General features: G+C 40.6%; 1 protein-coding gene across 2 annotated transcripts; it reads right to left on the reverse strand.

Moving 5' to 3' along the window:
* Window positions 1-4,732: 4,732 nt before the first annotated feature.
* zgc:162698 (Transmembrane protein 87A-like) lies at window positions 4,733-18,426 on the reverse strand. 2 transcript variants are annotated; one of them, XM_058634597.1, is made up of 20 exons: window positions 18,218-18,426; window positions 16,827-16,899; window positions 16,292-16,389; window positions 15,680-15,799; window positions 15,520-15,576; window positions 15,360-15,434; window positions 14,694-14,838; window positions 14,248-14,309; window positions 13,138-13,321; window positions 12,963-13,062; window positions 12,178-12,271; window positions 10,768-10,838; window positions 10,061-10,167; window positions 9,928-9,986; window positions 9,555-9,658; window positions 8,016-8,092; window positions 7,389-7,450; window positions 6,813-6,865; window positions 6,705-6,735; window positions 4,733-5,308 (listed from the first exon to the last, which is right to left on the reverse strand). In XM_058634597.1, the coding sequence occupies exons 1-20, from the start codon at window positions 18,356-18,358 to the stop codon at window positions 5,267-5,269; spliced, it is 1,755 nt and encodes a 584-aa protein (XP_058490580.1). In that variant the 5' UTR covers window positions 18,359-18,426; the 3' UTR covers window positions 4,733-5,266. The 2 variants fall into 2 exon arrangements, with proteins under 2 accessions (XP_058490580.1, XP_058490579.1); XM_058634596.1 differs by lacking the exon at window positions 10,768-10,838 and adding an exon at window positions 11,073-11,152 and having other exon boundaries at window positions 18,218-18,425.
* Between the last annotated feature and the right edge of the window lie 1,430 nt (window positions 18,427-19,856).

The following is a 19,856-nucleotide window of genomic DNA, read 5'->3' on the forward strand; positions in this document are numbered from 1 at the left end:
GACAGGAAGTTTTCAGCACGTGACCTCGTGAGCGCCTGCATCAAAGTCATCAAGCCATAAACACATAAAATCCCATAATTTATGTCAGTGCGGTGCTTTAAATGTGGATTAAACATTAATCTGGTCAGTTAGTCAGTAAATAGTGACCATGGATATTACATTTACATTTAAAGGAAGAGAGGAATGAAAAGACAGACAGTAAATTAAACATTTCCAGGTTACAAATGCAGAAAAGAATAAGCGCAAACATTATTGCAATTTAAAATGTTACATTTGCATCAATAATATTAAACACACATATAAGTACATATAATCAAATAAAGTAAAATGCAAAATTGTTAATAAAAAGGTTTAGTTAGCATCATTGTCTGGTTAAGTCAGCTCTGCATCACAATCATTTGTTATCCAATAAAGAAATAACTTGAAAACACAGATCATCTGGTTTGGTTTTGAAAAACATCACACTTTTATTTTGACAGCTGCAGGGTAGTGTTTCAGTGTGGACAAACCCAAACTGGGACTTTTATTTTGAAAACCTTTTTGTGTTTTAGTGTAGATGAAGATTGAAAATTGGAGACTTACATATAGTCTATTCAAGTGTTATTTCTGATCAGCTTAGTTATTTGTGAGTATGTGATTGGCTGAGCAGTTGTATCAGCGCAGACTCTGATTGTTGATGACATCATTGGCACAAGATGGCGGCGTCACTGTCCAACACTTATGTAAGCGTTTGGCCAGAGATGACATGAGCTGCTGGTTCTGTGGAGACAATGTGCTGTAGTTATGGTGATGACTGAGTTCATTGTTTCATCTTGGTGTGGTGTACTATCTGAAAACAGCCCCTTAAAGGGGTAGTTTGCATGCACGGTTTAATTGGCCGTTTACGCCTGACTCCGCCTCCATAGGTAGCACTGTATCTCTCTATAAGCTAGCGCGTATTGAATCAGTTTCCTGTTGACCTTTACGTTAACAAGCAAACGGTGATCAGCGAGATGGATCATGCTGTGGTTCTGTATGTTTAGTACCTGCTGTACGTGTTAATCAAGATACAATTACAGTAGATGGAGCATGGCTCTTGTGGTTGCTGTGTTGTCCAAAGACACACGACATCGCTGTAGGATTTTGGTGCTCCAGTCTGACTAAGTGTGTACATGCAGGAGTAATCAGACTATGAATCACAATATCCAGGTATGTTAGTCCGACTAAGACTACCTGACTAAAATCAGACTTTAAACATGCGTGTAAACACACTGAGTGAGTCTGAGAAACAGAGGCTTATACTCACTGTCTTCCATTGGGGATACAAGGAGAAAATACAGCTCACCTAATATAATTTATTAATATTCAAATCAATAGGAGCCAGAACAGGTGGTTTAGGCATCTAATTATGATGCGTCCTTGAACACACACACACACACACACACGTCATGTTTGTGCAACTGTTCTTCTTAGGACACTGCTGTGACTTTAGTTAACTAAAGCCTAAACAATGCTTGAACCCTAACCTTAACCAATGCTTAACCCTAACCTTAATCTAACTACAAGTCACATATTAACCCCAGTTTTCACCAGTTCCTCAGAAATGAGGTTCAGTCTCATTAGGACCAGGTTTTGGTCCACGTGAGGACTGCTGGTCCTGACATGGTCAGAGTTGATATGAGAAAAGGTCTCACACACACACACACTGACCTCACCTTTCCGCCTCAGTGCTCAAACTGTCTTTTTGTTCTCATTTGTGACCAATGACACGGCCTTTGTTCGCCTGTCAGCCAATCACGGGTCCTATTATGATGCAAACCGGCCAATCAGAGCGACATATGTTCCCCCAAACGGGCCAATCAGCTTACAGTGCCCGTTACCCTCTTTATGTGAGACCACACCCACCACTGCCTGTGACAAACACATGGACGCATGGAGACAAGCGGCTCATTTTGTAGCCCGTGTGTGTGTGTGTGTGTGTGTGTGTTGGATGACATTTACCACAACATCACTCCTGACCTTTTTAATGGCAGCGAGAGCGAGCGTGAAGCAACTTTTATCAGACAAACCAAGAGGAGAGAAATGGCAAAGACGGGTCAAATGCTCTGTTTGTGTTTGTTGTTTACAGGTGACATTTCCAAGCAGCTGTTTTCCTGTACGTGACAAAGGTGATCAAAACCCACTTTCATCCACTCACTCACACAAATTCAGATTTCCACCTCATCTGAGGGATGATTTAAAGCAAATCAGTTTTCCAGAAAATGTCCTCACTCAGCAGCCATCTTGGTACCGCCCATTTCTGGTGCTATTTGAGACAAACAGTCCATATACATAAATAAAAAAAAGAGCCGTAACTTAGCTTTTAAAGTTATAGTTCATGCTGTGTCACCTTTTGCAACAGAAAGCTGACATTTGTGTCAGTTCAGAGCAAGGTTATTATAGTTAACGAAACGAATGAAAAGAAAAAAACATTTCCGTTAACTGAAAAAAAACTAGAATTTAAAAGAAAATGATAACTAACTTAAAACTTAATTGTGTGTTTACAAAACTAACTAAAATTGTAGCGAAAATGTGTTCAGTTTCGTCTTTGTAGATTTATTTTATACAGTTCATATGAAGTATTAATTTTTTATAATATAAGGAGTAATTTACTGGATATGTGCCGTGTAAGCACTGAGGGTTAAAATGCCATCTGTGGTTGGGTTTCTATGACACACAAATTTTATTATGACCTTTTTGAATCTTGCACCTGGCAAATTCTCCACATTACAAAAACTAAACTAAAACTAAGCATTTACAAAAACAAAAACTAATAAAAACTAGAAAAACCCGCTCTCACTATTCTCCTGCGCCAACGTCCATAAAGAAAACAGTGGTTTTTAGCAGGGACACAGTCAGTGATTACACTCTGTCACTCACACTACATCAAATCTGAATGGTACGTACTTAAACACACAAAGACAGTCCCCAAACATGGTCCTGTGACTGTCAGTGTCCCCCGCGCCACATGTTGAGACTCACAGCACCCACGGCACACATGTCACGCCGTCTGTAAAGTGTGTGGCGACGATAATTCCCTACTGTCAGTTGAAATCGGCAGCATACTGTCCTACTGTCAGGCCAAATCTCTGGGATTATGTTATTACAGCCGTAATGCCAGTGTACAGTACACACACACACATACACACACACACAAAGACAACCTGATGCTTTGTCATTTAAAGATGTTATAATGTAGAATAATCATCGTCAGCTGTGTTCATAACGGATCCATATATTCAGTTTCACACGGAAAAACAGATGTGAAGACGACAATAACGTCAGAGTCATCTTTCCATTCATCTTTTGCCTGGTCGCAGAGGAACAGATGGATTATTACATGACATGTTGGGATTATAACGTAAAAGACAGCAGCAGCAGCTAAATATAGATCCCGCTCACACACACACACACACACACACACACACACACACACATGAACTGGGCCGGAGGCGTCCATCGCTATGAGCAACGTAATGACATGAGTGGATTACAACATGTGGGGGAGATTAATAAAGACACTAAGACTACGATTTACACATTTGGGATTTAAGATCTTCAGATACTTAAATATAAATGTCTTTATATTTAGAAATATTCAGGATTATAGACGTTTCCTGCAGTCTAAGAGCAGCAGACAGTGAGGAAGGAAGAGAGGACTTTACCCTGAGGCTGCGCTCTGGATGATGTATGAAGCATTTAGTCCATTCAGACAAGTCAGTGTCAACATTTCACTGGCACACACACACACACACACACACACACACTGCTGGCAGACATCAGGATGTGTGCGTGTGTGTGTGTGTGTAGATACTGTAAGTGCTTGTATTTGTGCATGATCAAACAAAGACAGTCGAGCTCGGGTGTGTCAGTGTGGAAAAGTGAGCAACAGCAGGCCACACGTAGCAAAACATGCAGCCAACATACAGCATGTGCCCGTTTCTCTTTAGCCCAAAATGAAGTTTCTGTCACTTTCCTGCACCAAAGTCAACCAAGAAAATCAGCATTGTCAGCATACACAGACACATAAAACAGCTGGTCTACAAAAAAGACAACTTATTGATGGGGCAGAGGTGAATCAGCAACTCCTGTGAGCCCAAATATAAAAGCACTCATTTCCTCCAGGGACTTCTGGACAATCGAGGGTGCGTTCTGATTGAACAGATCAGCCGTGCTTCCTCAGGATTAAAACAGAGAAAATCGGTTACAAGGTTCGTTGTGTCTGTGGTCTCCCCACATTTCTAATTTTTAGATAATCCTCTAGTGTGGTTCAGGTTTAACAGTAAACTAAAACTGTAGACCATGCGTCTCTGCTCGTGTCCGTCTGTCCCTCAGCACAGACAGAGGACAGAGCTCGGACATCTGTGAGACAACTTCTAACTCCACTGAGCCCCTCCTTGTGCGTCAGGGAACTACGGTGTCCCTCAAATACCAGAAAGGATATTGCTTAATAATAATAAAGACCCTTTCCTATTAAGTACATATAAAATGTTTATTATAAACCAAAAGGATTTTTTTAATTTTAAGTTTTTATGCACCTATACAAACGTTTCCGCCTATTAAGCCTCCTAAATAATACACACCATCATCAACAGCAACAGGAGGGAACTTCACTGAGTGCAACGGTTACATTATTTCACCAGAGCATTTGGGGAGAAGCTCCTTCAAAGACACAAACAAATAAAAACAAACAAAAGACCCCACAATACATGAGTTTATAGATCTCTGAACGTGAACAATTTAATGTCTGAAACTGGGATAATAATGAAAAGCATAATCAATGACAAACATCCTCTTCCCGATTTACAACTTTGTTTTTCTAGTTTTCTTCAGGCTGAAGGACGCACTCTCTCTCTCAACATGAACAAAATCAGTCTGCGACACAAACTCACACTATTAGAAGAACACATTTCTGCATGTAAACTGAGACAAGGCAAAGAGAGCGATAGATAAACACAAGCACGCAATAAAAAAGCAAAACATAAAAAAGCGCCGTGTGCCACTGTGATCCATTCGACTCCCGGTGTATGTGTAACGGTGGCTTACAAAGCTCATACGCTCAGGGATTCAACCACACGCCGACAATGTCGTCTTCATAAAGCTAACACTTGTTCTTTTGTGCGTTCCCTTGTTCGTCCATCACTTTTTGTTTCTCCTGTGCAGTCCGTTGCTCCGACTCCACCGCGTGTTACAAAGTCACTTCACCGCCTGTTTGACAGACTCTTCATCTCTACGTTCCTCTTCCACCTCACTCCATCTTGGACATCTCGAAGTTTGTCGTCATCGTCTCCTGCGTCAGAAAACAGGGATTGAGGATTAGTTTGTGGAGACGCTCGTCTCATTGTCGGTGTCAGTGTCGACGCTGTGCTTACACGCCTAATAAAATCAAGGTCAGCTTATCAATGCCATCTTAAGAATGTGTTCACCGTTTAATCTCGCCGTCTCTTCGATGACGATGACGCTGAAGTTTGGGCCACTTTGTAAACTGCTCCCTCTCCCACACCAAAGCCCATAGAGAAAATCAGCACTTTTACACCACAGCACACAGGAGTTATTGATCCACTGCTGCCTCCATAAATGACCTCAAATCTCTTATTTTGTGACTCTGGTTTTTCAAATCCTTTGTTCAGATTGACCTCGGTGACACAGACTCGCCAAACAAGACAGCAGTCGACCAGCAGCTGCTGTGTGTGCTGTGATGTTAAATGACTGATTTTCTCTATGGACTTTGGTGTAGGAGAGTTTATACAGTGACACCAGTAACTTCAGTTTCCTGTTGGAAAAGGCTGCCCGACTGTGAGATTAATCACTAATGCTTCAAATAGCTTAGCACAATGGTTCCCCTCCTCTTCTTCACATATACTTCAGACACTACTTTAGCCAAATTCAGGGTTCCCACAACTTGGTTGACATCAAATTTAAAGACTTTATCTTCCTCAAATGTGACGAAATGTGCTGACACAGCTTAAAATGGGAGGGCAACTTGTAAGAGCCGCTTCACCCATGACGTCCACTCTTATTGATTTGCAGCACGCTGCATGTGGACAAGTGATTTGTTCTTGGGATCTTGGTCAAAGTCAGTCTCTGTAATTTTCTTCGGTGAGACAGAGATCTTGGAATTTTCATTTCCAGGCATCACGTCGTCACAACTTAACTTAACTTAACTCCCTCATTGTTCTGCATGGAAACTGTTCTGTGACCGAGATTAACACACACACACACACACACACACACACACACACTTCTTCCCATGAAAACAAAGAGGATAAACAACTGTGACGTAACCGTGGCAACTGCTACTCTGCCGGTTCTTTGCTGCCCCCTGTTGTTCACAAATATGAGGCACGAGTGCGTGTGCGTCTGAAAAATCCAGGGACATCGATTTAAAAATTCTGGATTAGATCCACGGAATTTTAACTTTAAAGTTAAACCTGGGAATTTTATTTATTGTTTTTAGGATTTAATTTCAGGGTTAAACCTAAGAACATTACATTTTTTTATTTCAGGTTTAAAGGCGGGAACGTGTTTTTTGTTCTTTGTTGTGTTAACGTCAGGGTTGAAGCTTAAAATATAGTTATTTTTATAATTTCACGGTTACACATGGAAACACATATTTTTAATTTCACCATATCTTTACGATATATATTATTACAGATGAGGAAAACTCAAACAAACACACAACTGACCTCATCAGAGTCCAGCAGGGGGGGCAGCGCGCTGTGAAGAGAAGACGTGGAGTGTCAGTAACAGTGAGAGACAAAGTTTCTGCTTTCGTTGGTCTAATGAGGACTTACACGTCGGCCATGGATGATGGGATGTTCTCTTCTACCCACTTCAAATCCTCGTCCTGCAAAAAACAACAAAATGACTTTGTAAAGTTGACGTGTGTTTTATTTCCTTTTGAAAATAAATATCTGCGCTTTAGATATATACGTCTATTATATATATCGACATGTCCTGTTTTTACTTACATATATTATATGCAAGTAAAAACAAGACACGTCAATTTATGATTTGTGTACATAAAACATCAATGAAAATGTGAAACTGAATATTTGAAAATAACTAAAAAGACAGATTAGAGATTAGAACACACATTCAAAGAATGACAAAATTAACATAAAAAACACTTAAATAGACTGTTGCCATGTTGTGGTGGGAAATGGTGCAACTGTGATGATTTATTTGTTTTTTTTAATTAGCTGGTGGGGAATTCATTTGGGGAATGATCTGCAACAAAATTCACACCTCGCCCAAACCGAACCCAAACGACCCGACATATGAAATGACGAGCAGTGACACACAGTGACCAGACCAGGGTGGTTTGAATGTGTTGAAATATTTGAGGAAGTTTTTTTGTCGTCACTCACCACTTTGTTGGCTTTGGCCGAACCATTGACCTCGTTTTTCATGCCCCTCATCTTCATCCCCTCTGGAGATGAAACAGAGGGAAAAACAAAAGAAAACAGACATTGAAAATCACCTCCAATGCATACAAATATACAAAGAAAAATCAGAATATCACTTGTGGGATTTCCAAATAAAAAACAGATTGAGTCTCTACTCTGCTGGACAAACATACGCTGATTTAACATTCAAAAAGCCTAAAACTTGTTTTTTTAGGACCACATTACCAGGAATTCTGACCTTTGGCCGCTCAAATCTAAAGAGGTCAACGTTGAGTCCAAGTGAACATTTGTGCTAAACTCTCACGATGTTCTCAAAGCTCCACTGCTGAACTTCTGTGTGAGTAATAACCAAAACCCTGCTGAGGCCTCTCTACATGGCGAGAACGCATTGGTGAACTCGTGAATCGAACCACCTTCATTGATATCATAAATGATGTACTACAGTATTAAGGAAAAAAAAAGGGTCATCTTTGAGTCCAAGTGAACCAAATGAAAATCAAGTTCACAAGATGGACAGATGATGAACTAACTAAACCTAAATGATCAAGTGGAAGGAAGGGAGTGAAGAAGGTGAGGTAAGTTTCTGACCGAAGGCTTCATTCATCATTGGCTCCGTCTCTTCCTCATCCTCACTCTCTTCATCTATCAGTGGACTGAAGGCGTACCTGTTACACACACAGAAGAACACACGTTTGGAGCTGCAGCTAACGATTCATTTCATAATCGATTCATCTGATCGTTTGGTCCAGAAAATGTCAGAAAACTTAAAAAAAAAAAGAAAAGTTGATCAGTGTTTGTCAAACCTGGAAACGATGATGTTCTCAAATGTCTTGTTTTGTCCCCAAACCAAAATTATTCACTTTTTAATGATTTCTTTGTTATATAGTAGGGGTGGAACGGTTCACAAAATCCACAGTTCAGTTCATATCATAGTTTTGGGTGCAGTTGTTCTTTTTATATATTTTTTTTACACTCTAAAAATACAATGTATCAGATCTATAGCCTAATAATTAGATTTTTTTTTATCAGATATTCTTCAGGACATATCAAGCAATCATGGAAAAACTGAAATAATGAGGCAGCTTGATTAGGGATTAAGCACATCATTCTAACAATCCAGAGATTTTGAAACAGTAAGAGGAGAGATGTCGCTGCATTTACACATTTATATGTTTATTCTAGTTTCCATTCTGTCACTGCTTGTGTCAGTGCTTCAGAAAAGATGCTCACTTGTGTGGCTTTCAAAAGTGGGCGGGTCTGCAAAACTGAGCTTTTCATCTCCTACTCCGAATTAAAGTAACGAGCAGTCACAGTTAGAAAACTTTCAGTGGCCCTGGAGGTTCATCCATCTGTAGTAAGATGTGTCGGACAATTCTTTGGCAATTAATCATCGTCGTGTCTCTTCATATAGTTCAGGAATCGCTGTGTTGCTGAAGTGATGGCGGTATGGAATATTATACCGCGACTCAAGTACTTTAATCATATGCTGAAATCCTACATCCTCCACCACAGCATAAGGCTGCATATCCTTCACTATAAATGAAGACTTCTCACTGAGTGCCTGTTTAAATGAACCCTTCCACCTCTATTATATGGAGCAAAGAAACAAGGGCACTATTGACATTTAAGAAGCTGAAACAATCAGAAAATCTTGTTCTAATCATGAAAAAAAGCTTCAAACCGATAATCAAAAAAGTTGCCGATTCATTTAGTATTCGATTAATCGAGTAATTGTTTTAGCTCTACACATAAAAAAAAAAAAAGACTCACACACATAAAGAGGGGACCAAAGCAGATGAAGGTCGCTGCACCTCCAGTGTTTGTGTAGAATACAAATGTAAACACTGTGGCATCATACCACATAGTTCAACATGTTGCACACAGACACAGCACAGCACCTGCCTCCTTACAGCAGCTCTCACTTCCCCTGTAAACTAAACATCAGTCAAAAATATGATCTATTTCACTGGCAGTGACAAACGCGATGTGCTGTGCAGCTCAGTCATATCAGCAAATACTAAAGTATTGGATCGGATATTCAATCATGAAAAAAAAAAAGATCAGATCGGGGCCAAAAAAAGCTGATTAGGACATCACTAAAAAAAACAAAAAAACACCATCACCTACCTCTGGTTATTGGCTGACGGTCGCCATAGGAACATGATGACCAATAATATGATGGAGAACAGGAAGCGCCAGAATGCGTCATCTATCCACAGCTCCCTCCAATCCTACACACACTCACATGAGCACAAATTGCATTTGACATGAGTTTTTCTTTGGTTTGAATTTTCCCCTCAAAGAAGAGAGAGGAAAAACAAATTAATTATCAATGAATTTAAAGGGATAGTTGTTGTTTTTGTGGTTGTATGAGTCATTGAGTCACTCCCTGCACAAGAGCCAGTCTGAGCTATGCAGACTGAGTTCTCACAGAGACAGAACCACGCCTTTAGTCAACTAAGAGAGCAGCTTCTTCACAGATTCAAAACAAAGGACTCACCGACAGACATTTAGACATCCAGAACACCTGTGTCGTCCAGATGATGAAGATGACCGACGCTGAAAAGCACACATTTCAGCTTTAAAGGGATTTTTTCTCTCAATACTTTCAAGAAAGAAAGTAAATCTCATACCGATGACTGCAAAAATGAGCGTGTTGGTGAAGTGTCTGTAGAGCGAGAGCTTCACCACGTTCCTCCTCAGCTTCAGCAGCTTCATGGTCTGAGCCAGACTCACGAAGATGTGATCAAACGGTCAAGGATCAAGATTCAACAGCAGCAAAAACAGTGAGAAGCCAAAACACCCAGTGGTTGTTTGCCTTATGTGGTCAGTCTACTCTAAACAGACTCATATGGCATGCACGTGTTAAGGGGCTGAAAAACACGATTTGTAAGGCGACTGTGACCTTGGCCTTTGACCACCTACGACCGACTTTGACCAACGTTCAAACTGAGAGTCCAAGTTAAGATTTGTGCCAACTTTGAAAGGTGTTTTCAGGTTTACACATACAAATGGTGACCGTGTGTCAGCTGTAGTGAGGGTGAACTTCGTCAGACAAAAACATCGCTACAGGAAGACTGTCCTTGTCCAAAGAGCTCAGTGTGGACAGTGCATCGCTTGTTCAAACCATGGCTTTCATCGTATAACTAAAGATATTAAACACCTGACAGTCAGTGACTAAAAAGTACACCCGAAACATTAAAACGTTAATCTAGAAAGTGGTTAATTCCTCAATAATTCATGCAAGCAAAAGCAGAAAAAAAGGGAAAAACAGAAACGGGATTAAAAAAAATAAAAGACCAACAAATATTATAAAAACAGCAAAGTTGCAGTAGCGGATATCCACCAGCAGAGGGTAGAGTCGAGCACAGCCAAGGGAATAGCAGCCAGGAGAACTACGTCATCTTCAGCCTGGAGAAGACAGGGGGGAGGGAGGGGTGAGAGAGAGGAAGGAGAGATGGATGGATGGATGAATGGAGGTCAAGAAAAGAGAGTGAAATTAAAACAGAGGGATGAAAGACAGCGTGGCGGGCGATGGGGAGACAATGAAAGACACTGAGGTAAACCTGTTGCATAGTCTGTGTCTTCACTGAGGAACAGGCACAGTGTGTGTGTGTGTGTGTGTGTTTGTTCATGTTAAAGGATATCCACCAGACAATACAGGAATCAGTGAAGGCCAGCACTACGTCACATAAAAATGTACTCTTGTTTTTGTCCCCTCGATCCTGGAGAGACAGACAGGTTAGATACACACACAGTTGCACAGCTATACTTCTTAGGGTACAAAGCCTCATCACTAACCTCCAGTTAAAACCCAACCCTAACCTAACCGCAATTCAAATCTTAAACCTAAATTTAACCTGTGATAATCCGCCAGGTTGTAGATTTGTCAAAAAATGTTCAATGAGTGACTTTTTCTGCCCCTTTATCCAAGATAACTTCCCCTTTTTCGACATCTGGCAGTTATTCAACTGTTTAGGAATTACAGTACTGGAAGCTGACGCGCTGGTGAACCTTGTCCGTGATTGGACGGTCGTTCCGTGGAAGTCCTGAGGGCTACCGTAATGACAAGTATATGGGTGCAAAACTCTATTTCTCTGCTTCCATCCATCCATCCATCCATCTTCTACCACTTTATTCATCTCAGCTGACATAGGGCGAAAGGCGGGGTCACATCCCGGACTGATCACCAGTCCATCATTTTTTAAACATTTTCTAGCTATCACACTAACAGTCTTGGAGTTACGGTAATGAGAGGCACGCATGCCAAATCCTGTCCGCGACGACAGGATGGTAACAGAAGGGTTAACCAGTTCCTCAGACATGGATTTTTGCCTCATTAGGACCAGATTTTGGTATCCATGAGTACTACTGGTCCCAATAAGTATATATTAGTACTGGCCGATATGAGTACGGCCTGGTAATGCAAGTGTATACATTCTTGTTCCTCTCAGACATGTTTTCTGCTAAGGTGGTGGAGTAAATTGGTAATTCCTACAGTTACTACCTAAGCACTTGCGCTGTTTGAAAAACTAGTCCTGCGGAATTCCAAAAATTCATATCATGAATCATGAAAAAGATTTCCCGTAAGAACCTTTATACTGCCATACACACACACACCCAAATGCTCTCGAAGGGACCCAAAGCTGGGGAAAGTTGCTGCGACACACGTCAGTGTTTGTGCAGAATATAAACGTAAACACTCAGCAAACATAAGCGACATCATCACCGGACACACTCTGTGACTTACAGTGTTGATACGCAGGAGGCCCTCAATGACGGAGAATATCAGGTAGAGCAGACCGACCCCAACTACTCTGTGAAGGAGGGCACCAAGTCTGGGCCTGATGGACAGACAGAGAGACACAGAGTCAGAGTCTGACTGGTGGTATTTGGTTGTTTCCAAAGGAAGAGAGACGTGTGCAACTGGTGTCATGTGACCAGACTGTGAGGGAAGGGGTGCACACTGTAAATCATTTAAAGGTGAAAGCAGGAAAAAGGGCATTGCAGTGTAGTTCTAAAAAGACTGTGCTCTATGCCGGTGACCACGCTAACATCACATAATCAACACGAGTCAAATATCTCAAAAGGTCTGTCATTCAACATGTAAATAAATATACAAATACTGGAATATTTGTTTGCATCGTAATGTAACTACCTGTCCCTGTGCGTCAGTGTGGACACATGTCTTCTCCACAGGAGGTGAGACACTTGATGACTGATTCAATCACGTATTTATAAACTTTTGTAAACATCAACAACATCACACTGCCACAGCAATCTCCCTGTGTGTGTGTGTGTGTGACATCATGTCTGATCTTTAATCAGCTGTTTTTTTTCTTCTGATTCAAGTAGTGCTTTTTTTTGTCTTGACCAGCTGCCACTGTTAACATATGTGAAGGAATGAAGACGTGGCCTGTACAGCTATTGATTGAAAAAACAACTCTCTGAATTCCAAAAATACGCCCCCTCCTGGAGAAACTTTCACATCACATACACACGCTCTATTTCAGAAACGAGCAGATGTTGACTCACTTGACAATGCCATATCCCAGACTGGCGATGATCACCAGCACTCGGGCAAGGGTCCTCTTCACTGCTGAGAGCACCTCTGCAAACACCACAGCGCCGTAGACTACACAACGACAGGTCACAGCACGTTATCCTCGGTGTGTGTGTGTTTATGTGCACGTGGGAGACACACACCTACCTGACAAGCCGTCATATCTGATGCTCTGGAACTCGGCGTAGTAAACGGCTTTCTCCAACATGCCGAGGAAGATGACACCTCCGATCCAGAATTGGATCCTGAGCAGGTCCCTCCAGTAACAGGCCGACAGAGCCAGCCACAGTACGGCGAGCAGCACGTACACGATACACATCACCATGTAGAACTGAGACAGAGGGAAATCCTTCTGGTTAGATCTCTTTCTTTTACTCGACTCTAGACTATTTCTATATGATGTATACAGTATTTTCTTCCTGCTGTCCGAATCACCTTTGATAAAACTACACTGTCAAGTAGTTGTAATAAGAATTAGCCTTTTCAAAAACAAACCATGTATTTATGAATATTTTTGCAGACTAATATGAAGACATGACACTGCAGTTTCTTAGATTTGCTGATATGCGGAAGTGTTGTTGGTCAGAGGCAGGTATCAGCTTCTGAACATCTGTGGTTTTTAGTACCAGTGAGCTTTAAAACATGAAACAAACTGAAGATTTTTAGACCGCATTTATTATACTTAATGACTATAAAACTCAAAGTTTTGGAACTTTTTTTCCCAGACCTCTAAAGCCCTGGTAGACTTCCACGCACGGGCTGGAACAGTGCGCAAAGAGCATGTTGGGTGGACGTGGAAAGCATATTCCACCCACCAATAGTATCGATTTATAGTATCGTCTGTGGAGTATAAGCCCCACCGACCAAGTAGAAAAACCATTTTATCAACAGAAGAATCTATCTTCAACCAACAGGCCTTTCACCTATGAACCACATGTGTCCGAGGGAGCTGTAGCATTGTTCTCTACTTCTTTGGTAGGAATGCGTCCTATTCCCTGCGTCCAGACTTGTTCTGCCAGCCGATGGTGAAGTGGGATACTACAGGACCCCAATGCGTGAGTATCCCAGAGTCTGCGATATACACATCCGCTGAAGTGCGCAGAAGTATACCAGAGCTTCTTTTCTTGAAGCTTAAGATTTTGTTTTATGGTCAGAAGTAGGTTTAGGCAAGGATGAAGATGAGGAGCAACGGCAACGACTGAGTCCTTAACAACGACAGGGAGACAAAAATGGGCGCGTGTCTGTGTGTGTTCTTACCACCATCAGAGGCCATTCAGAGGCAGATATGTAGTCATGAGGTCCCTTCATGCTGATCTGCACTGCAGACACACACGGGATACAATATTAGAGGCAAGCACACGTCAAACTTTTATTACCAGTCGTAAACTGGACATAATCAAACTGATCAAACAAGCTGTCCGTTTGATATGGAGTCAACACGTTTAACATTGACAACCATCAGGAACAGTGAGCTGCACAGCTCAACTAAAAAATGAGTCGAACAACACGTAAGACAAGACTGACGGCATATTTACACATTACACATGGAATTTGTAGCCAATCGGGCTTGAAAAACTGCAATTTTATCACTTTTCCAGTAACACTGCAGAGCTGATAACACTGGCAGCTCGGTGTTGTTACTGTGGTTAATGTTTAATCTCACTGTATTGTACAAAGGAGTGGTAATCTGTGTGTGTACTGACGCTGTATACTCCAGGGCGGGGGTGGGTTGGCAGCATCAGCGCCCGCCTGGTTCTTGTCCTTGATCTCTCGGATGTTCAGGATGAACATGTAGGGTCCATCCTCCCAGCTCTCGGCCACAGCAGCCAAGTGAGAGTGAGCCACCGCCTGTGCAATGACAAATTAGAGCTCTGAGGCGTTAGTGTCATCCTCGCCTTCGTTGCATTCTAATTCAAACAGAGGCTATGACTTCCTGCAGGTTAAGATTCACCTGACCAGATGCACTCACAGCTAAATAAAACCCAAAAAACGTTTGGACGGAATCGTTCCACTCAGGGTGTTCTTTAGATGTCTACTTCCTAACTGGATTTTACAGATTAACCTTATTTAAGTCTTATCATTCTTCACAAATCTTTCTTATTAGACCATGTCTATATCACAAAGCATCGTTCGTGTGTGTGTGTGTGTACTTGAATTTATAACTTCTTTAGGACCTTTTCTGGCATGAAGACTTTGGTGTCCTCATAGACACCAAAGTCTGGTTCTAATGAGGAAGAGCCTAATTTTTAAGGAACTGATTAAGTTGAGAGCTAAGATTTGACTTGTGTTTATGGTTAAAGTTGGGTTGTAGAGTCAATGACTATAGCTGTGTTTGTGTGTGTTTGTGTGTGTGTGTTACAAGTGCAGACCTTTGCTTTTGGAAGCTGCACTTGCCTCCTGCTCCTCCTGTCACCTAACGTTACTTTGACATTTTCTGTAACTGGCTGAAAAAACAAAGCAGATTAGATTAGACCCATGCATGCATCCATCCATCCATCCAACCATCAATCCAACCATCACGCTTCTCACCTGTTGTTGCAGTGGCTCTTTCAGTCGTGTTTTCTTCTCAAAGGTTTCCAGGCTGAACTGTGACATAAAACAAACGCGCCTCATTTTAAATTCAATCACCACATACAGTAGATGTGTGTGCAAGCTGGTGTGTGTATGTGAGAGAGAGAAGGACAGAGACCGTGTCAGGTTTGAGGTTTGCTTGACAGGAGATGACAGGATACTGATGGAAAACGTAGTACCCACTTCCACCTCCGACTACGACCTGTGTCGACCTGAAGAAACCTTCTGCCTTTGCTGCCTGAAAATAAACGATAAACAACAAACATGAGGAGGCAGTCAAGATAAATGATAACAGACAGGATAAACGCTAAATAACTAAGCATTTCGAGTGTAATAAACAATTGACGACAAAGAAAAGATTTCAGCTCACAGGTCAAATACTTTTTTAAGACACTTTAAGAGTTTGAAGCACATTTTTACAATCATCACAAATAATATCCTAAATTATCATTATTTTATTCAGGACATGGAATTTAAATATTGCCCTGTCCCTAATAATAAATTATTTAACTAGGAAATTAACTTGGACTGGACTTATGGTGGCAGAAGCAAAAGTGTGGATTGTTGGCTTTAAAAGTGATCACATGTCCTAACATTGACATACTATGTCCTAACATACAAGCAGCAAATGATGACGTACTGTACATATATTCGTGTAAATTCATCACTGATCATTAAGAACAAATAGTTTGCTCATGCTCTGTCCTCTGGGTTCAGACGAGTGTCTTACGTTCAAGGGGAAGACCTCATCGTAGCAGTGCGAGTTCCTCAAATACCAGGAGACGTTGAGGTTGACAGGAGTTGAGGAGTTACAGGTCTCCGCCATCACTGTGACACACACAAACACAATCATGTAAAATTGGGTTAAAATGAAGGACGACCTTTTCACTGATGAACACAAAAGAGGCTTTGAAAACAGCTAAGGTTTTTATTTCATTTGCGTTTGTTTAATCACAGGTCTTTAATCATGTAGAGCCAAAGGCTGCACTTCTTCTCTGAAAAACAAATGAAGCAGACTTTCTCACGGTCACTTCACACACAATGAGGCACATGAAGAAACAAGGAAGCAGAAGTCCAGCAGGTCCATCTTCTGCTATGAGAACTCAAACTTAAATACTCAAGTGCTATTACACAACATAGAAAATGTATATTGAGAAAAAAAAACTACAAAGTTTATGTCATTTATCTGAAAAAATGTATTCATGTACATTTTTTTGGAAGTATGTGTAAGACGTTTGTGTCAGTGTTCAGGAGGATCTACTCACATTTGAGCTGGATGAAGCTGTTGTTGAACAACGTTTTGGTGAAGTAGAAGTAGCTTTGCTTCTTCAAAATTTCCTGAAAAACAAGCAAAACACATGATCAGATTTCAAATTAATTATGTATTGTATGATGAAAGTATGTATTCTGTGGATAATGGGGGCGGGACTAGATAAGCTTTTGCTTCTCCTGCTTTCCCTTTCGGTTATGTGTATTGGGTGAACTACACTACGATGATGTGTGATGAGTGATCTAACTGTCATGACCGAAATAAACATATAAATAAATAAATAAATAAATAATTTAAAAACGTCCTTCAGCTGAAAACTAAACATAAACTTTGTTCCTTCCATCAAATGCATTGTTTCACAAGCGTCAAAGTGTTGACATCCTCAAACGTCTCATTTCGTCTGTAAACCAAAGAGAATCAGTTTACCAACCAGGAGCTGTTTTCAGCCCAGCACTGAAATCAAGACATTGACTTAAAATTCTCTGGAGGAGCTGTGTGTGTGAGCCAGACAGACGAGAAGGGGGTGCAGTGTTTCAGGTTGAGGACAAAAGTCAGCGGGAATGTGATCTGTGTTTTATTCACCCATTGTTACTTGGTTATTGCTGTGTGGAATCTGTTCTGTTTTAAGAGCGAAGAAGTCTTTCAACTGAAATAGCCTTCATTTTTAAATGACTAAGAACACTCGAAGACACATGTCGACACATGTTGAAATACTGATTTTAGTCAGACTAAGACAATAACTTGGTTTCCTTGTAAACATCTTAGTAAACATACTTGGATATTGCAATTCCAAATCCGATTATTCCTGTATGTATATGCTTAGTCTGGAGTTAGTGTCTTCCTTAAATATACTTCAGGCAGTACCACCAGCCTGAAGTATACCAGCCTGTGTACCACTGGTGGTACATGTACCACAGTTTGAAAACCATGGCAATAGTATGGTATTATGGAGTATTGTAGTTTATGTTTAATGGTATTACATGTGGTAACGCTTTAGAGAGATTCATATTGCCAATTTTACTCATATTTGACATATGTTGGAAACGTTTTCATTAGATATTTTACTCAAATCGTTCAGCCCTATTAAAAGCATCATGTCCACAATTCTTACATCGCGATACACAGGATGAAGAAACCGAAACACGCCCCCTACCCCCAAGCGAGTGAAAACTACTCAAACTAACGGATTTACGCGGTTATCACGCGCTGACGTTGTTTATATATCCCCGGTAAGAATACAGGTGAGAAATTCATCCTCGTTTAAAAAATAAAAAATAAAAAATAAAAGAGAGAGAGGGAATCGTTAACCGCTCCTCCGTTCAGGTAAACGTGTCTGAATTAGCTGCTAAACAACAACTCAGTCGCCGTCACCAAAAGAAAACTCACATTGTCCACGTTTAGCGTCCATATTCCGGGTTCGGATACGGCACCGACTGGCCCCCTCAGCTCCGCAAGCAACAGCAGTAGCAGCCCCGCCAAGGACCAGAGTCCCGGACCGGCCCGACCCGGAGCCGTGGAGCCCGACATTACAGCCGACACCAAGCAGGAAGAAAACCCTCCACGACAGCTCACAACAAACTGCCCACTTCCGAGTTCTGGATGACGTGAGCACGTATTGAGTGATGCATTTAGGGACCGTGGAGTGATGCATTCAGGGACGATGGGAACTTGAACAATGACGTTGATGGCGTTATAGTATGACCTTTTCTGAACTGATTTATAGCCTCAATTTTTTTAACCGAGAATTATTTTCATAATTTCAAACGTGCAGGTGTAATGAACGCCTGTAAAAAGGTTATCCGTTTTGCAATATTCTTTATTCACAAATAAACATAAAAAGTATCTGATTGGCTTATCTTTTGCTTTTAGTCCAATCACTAGATCTAATAGACAACAAAGGCATTTCAGTTCTGTAACTTAGAGGTATTGTGACACCGATAAGAAAAAAAACAATTTATGTTTGTATTTTTTAATTGTTAAATATCTGGAGTTGTAGAAAGGGCTTATGATTGATTTATTTTGATAAGTGTTGGCCATCAGTGCATGTCATGGCTGCGACAAACATCGATTTAAATAGTTTGGTTTTACTTTAGTTTTCAAAATCAAAATGTTTTTATGATGCTGTGAAGCTAACACCTCACAGTTACAGTTATTAATAAAGTATTAAGCAGAAGGTGTTTCTGTTCCTCCATGACGTTGTTTCTCACTGTCTGTCACCATGAAGGAGGACAAAACTTAAAATAAAACCGTTTAAATGTTTTCACTGAAGTCACAGGTGTCTTTTATGTCAAAAACATTTACATATTACCCAGTAATGTCGATGCAATGCTCACTGTGAGCGACAAGTGACAGTAAAGAACACAAACTGTATAAAGTGGAAGTAATAATAATGAAGATACACACCACTTTAAACTTCCGGTTAGGACCAATCAAAATAAAATGTAAAGCACTAACTTTTAAAATGTCTTCATTTCTTCTGAGACAGCAGTTTAATACTTTCCCGGGTTAGTATGTTATATTACTTAATTATATAGCACATTAATTATGCTGGTATTGCACGTTTTACTACTAACAGACAGATACATATATACATATTTTACTTGTTTACTGTAAGACCCGAACTTCCCCATGGGAATCAATTAACAATTCCTTTGTTTATGACTTTGATCAACGTTCTCTAACTGTTTACATCAAGTACAAGTACGTTTACATATTATAAACATATAACCCACGCAATTACATTTTATTTTCATATTTTGTATAAAGTTCTTATTTTATGTTATATACCGAAAGATGTTTGATGCTTAAAAATAGTGTATGTGTGTGTAGGCCATGGAAAAACCAACAACAAAAACAAAACAAACCACTAAACACAACCACTAAAAACAACAAAAAATAAAAATATCTACATTTCCCCATAGTATTGAACGCAACACAGACTGTGTTCTACGCTCCACAGGTGTGTGTGTGAAGATGTCTTACATAAGCTGTGTGGACCAATTTATTGTCAAACAAACCTGTCTTT

The sequence above is a fragment of the Solea solea genome, chromosome 7, assembly GCF_958295425.1.
Source record: "Solea solea chromosome 7, fSolSol10.1, whole genome shotgun sequence".
NCBI classification, from domain to species: domain Eukaryota; kingdom Metazoa; phylum Chordata; class Actinopteri; order Pleuronectiformes; family Soleidae; genus Solea; species Solea solea.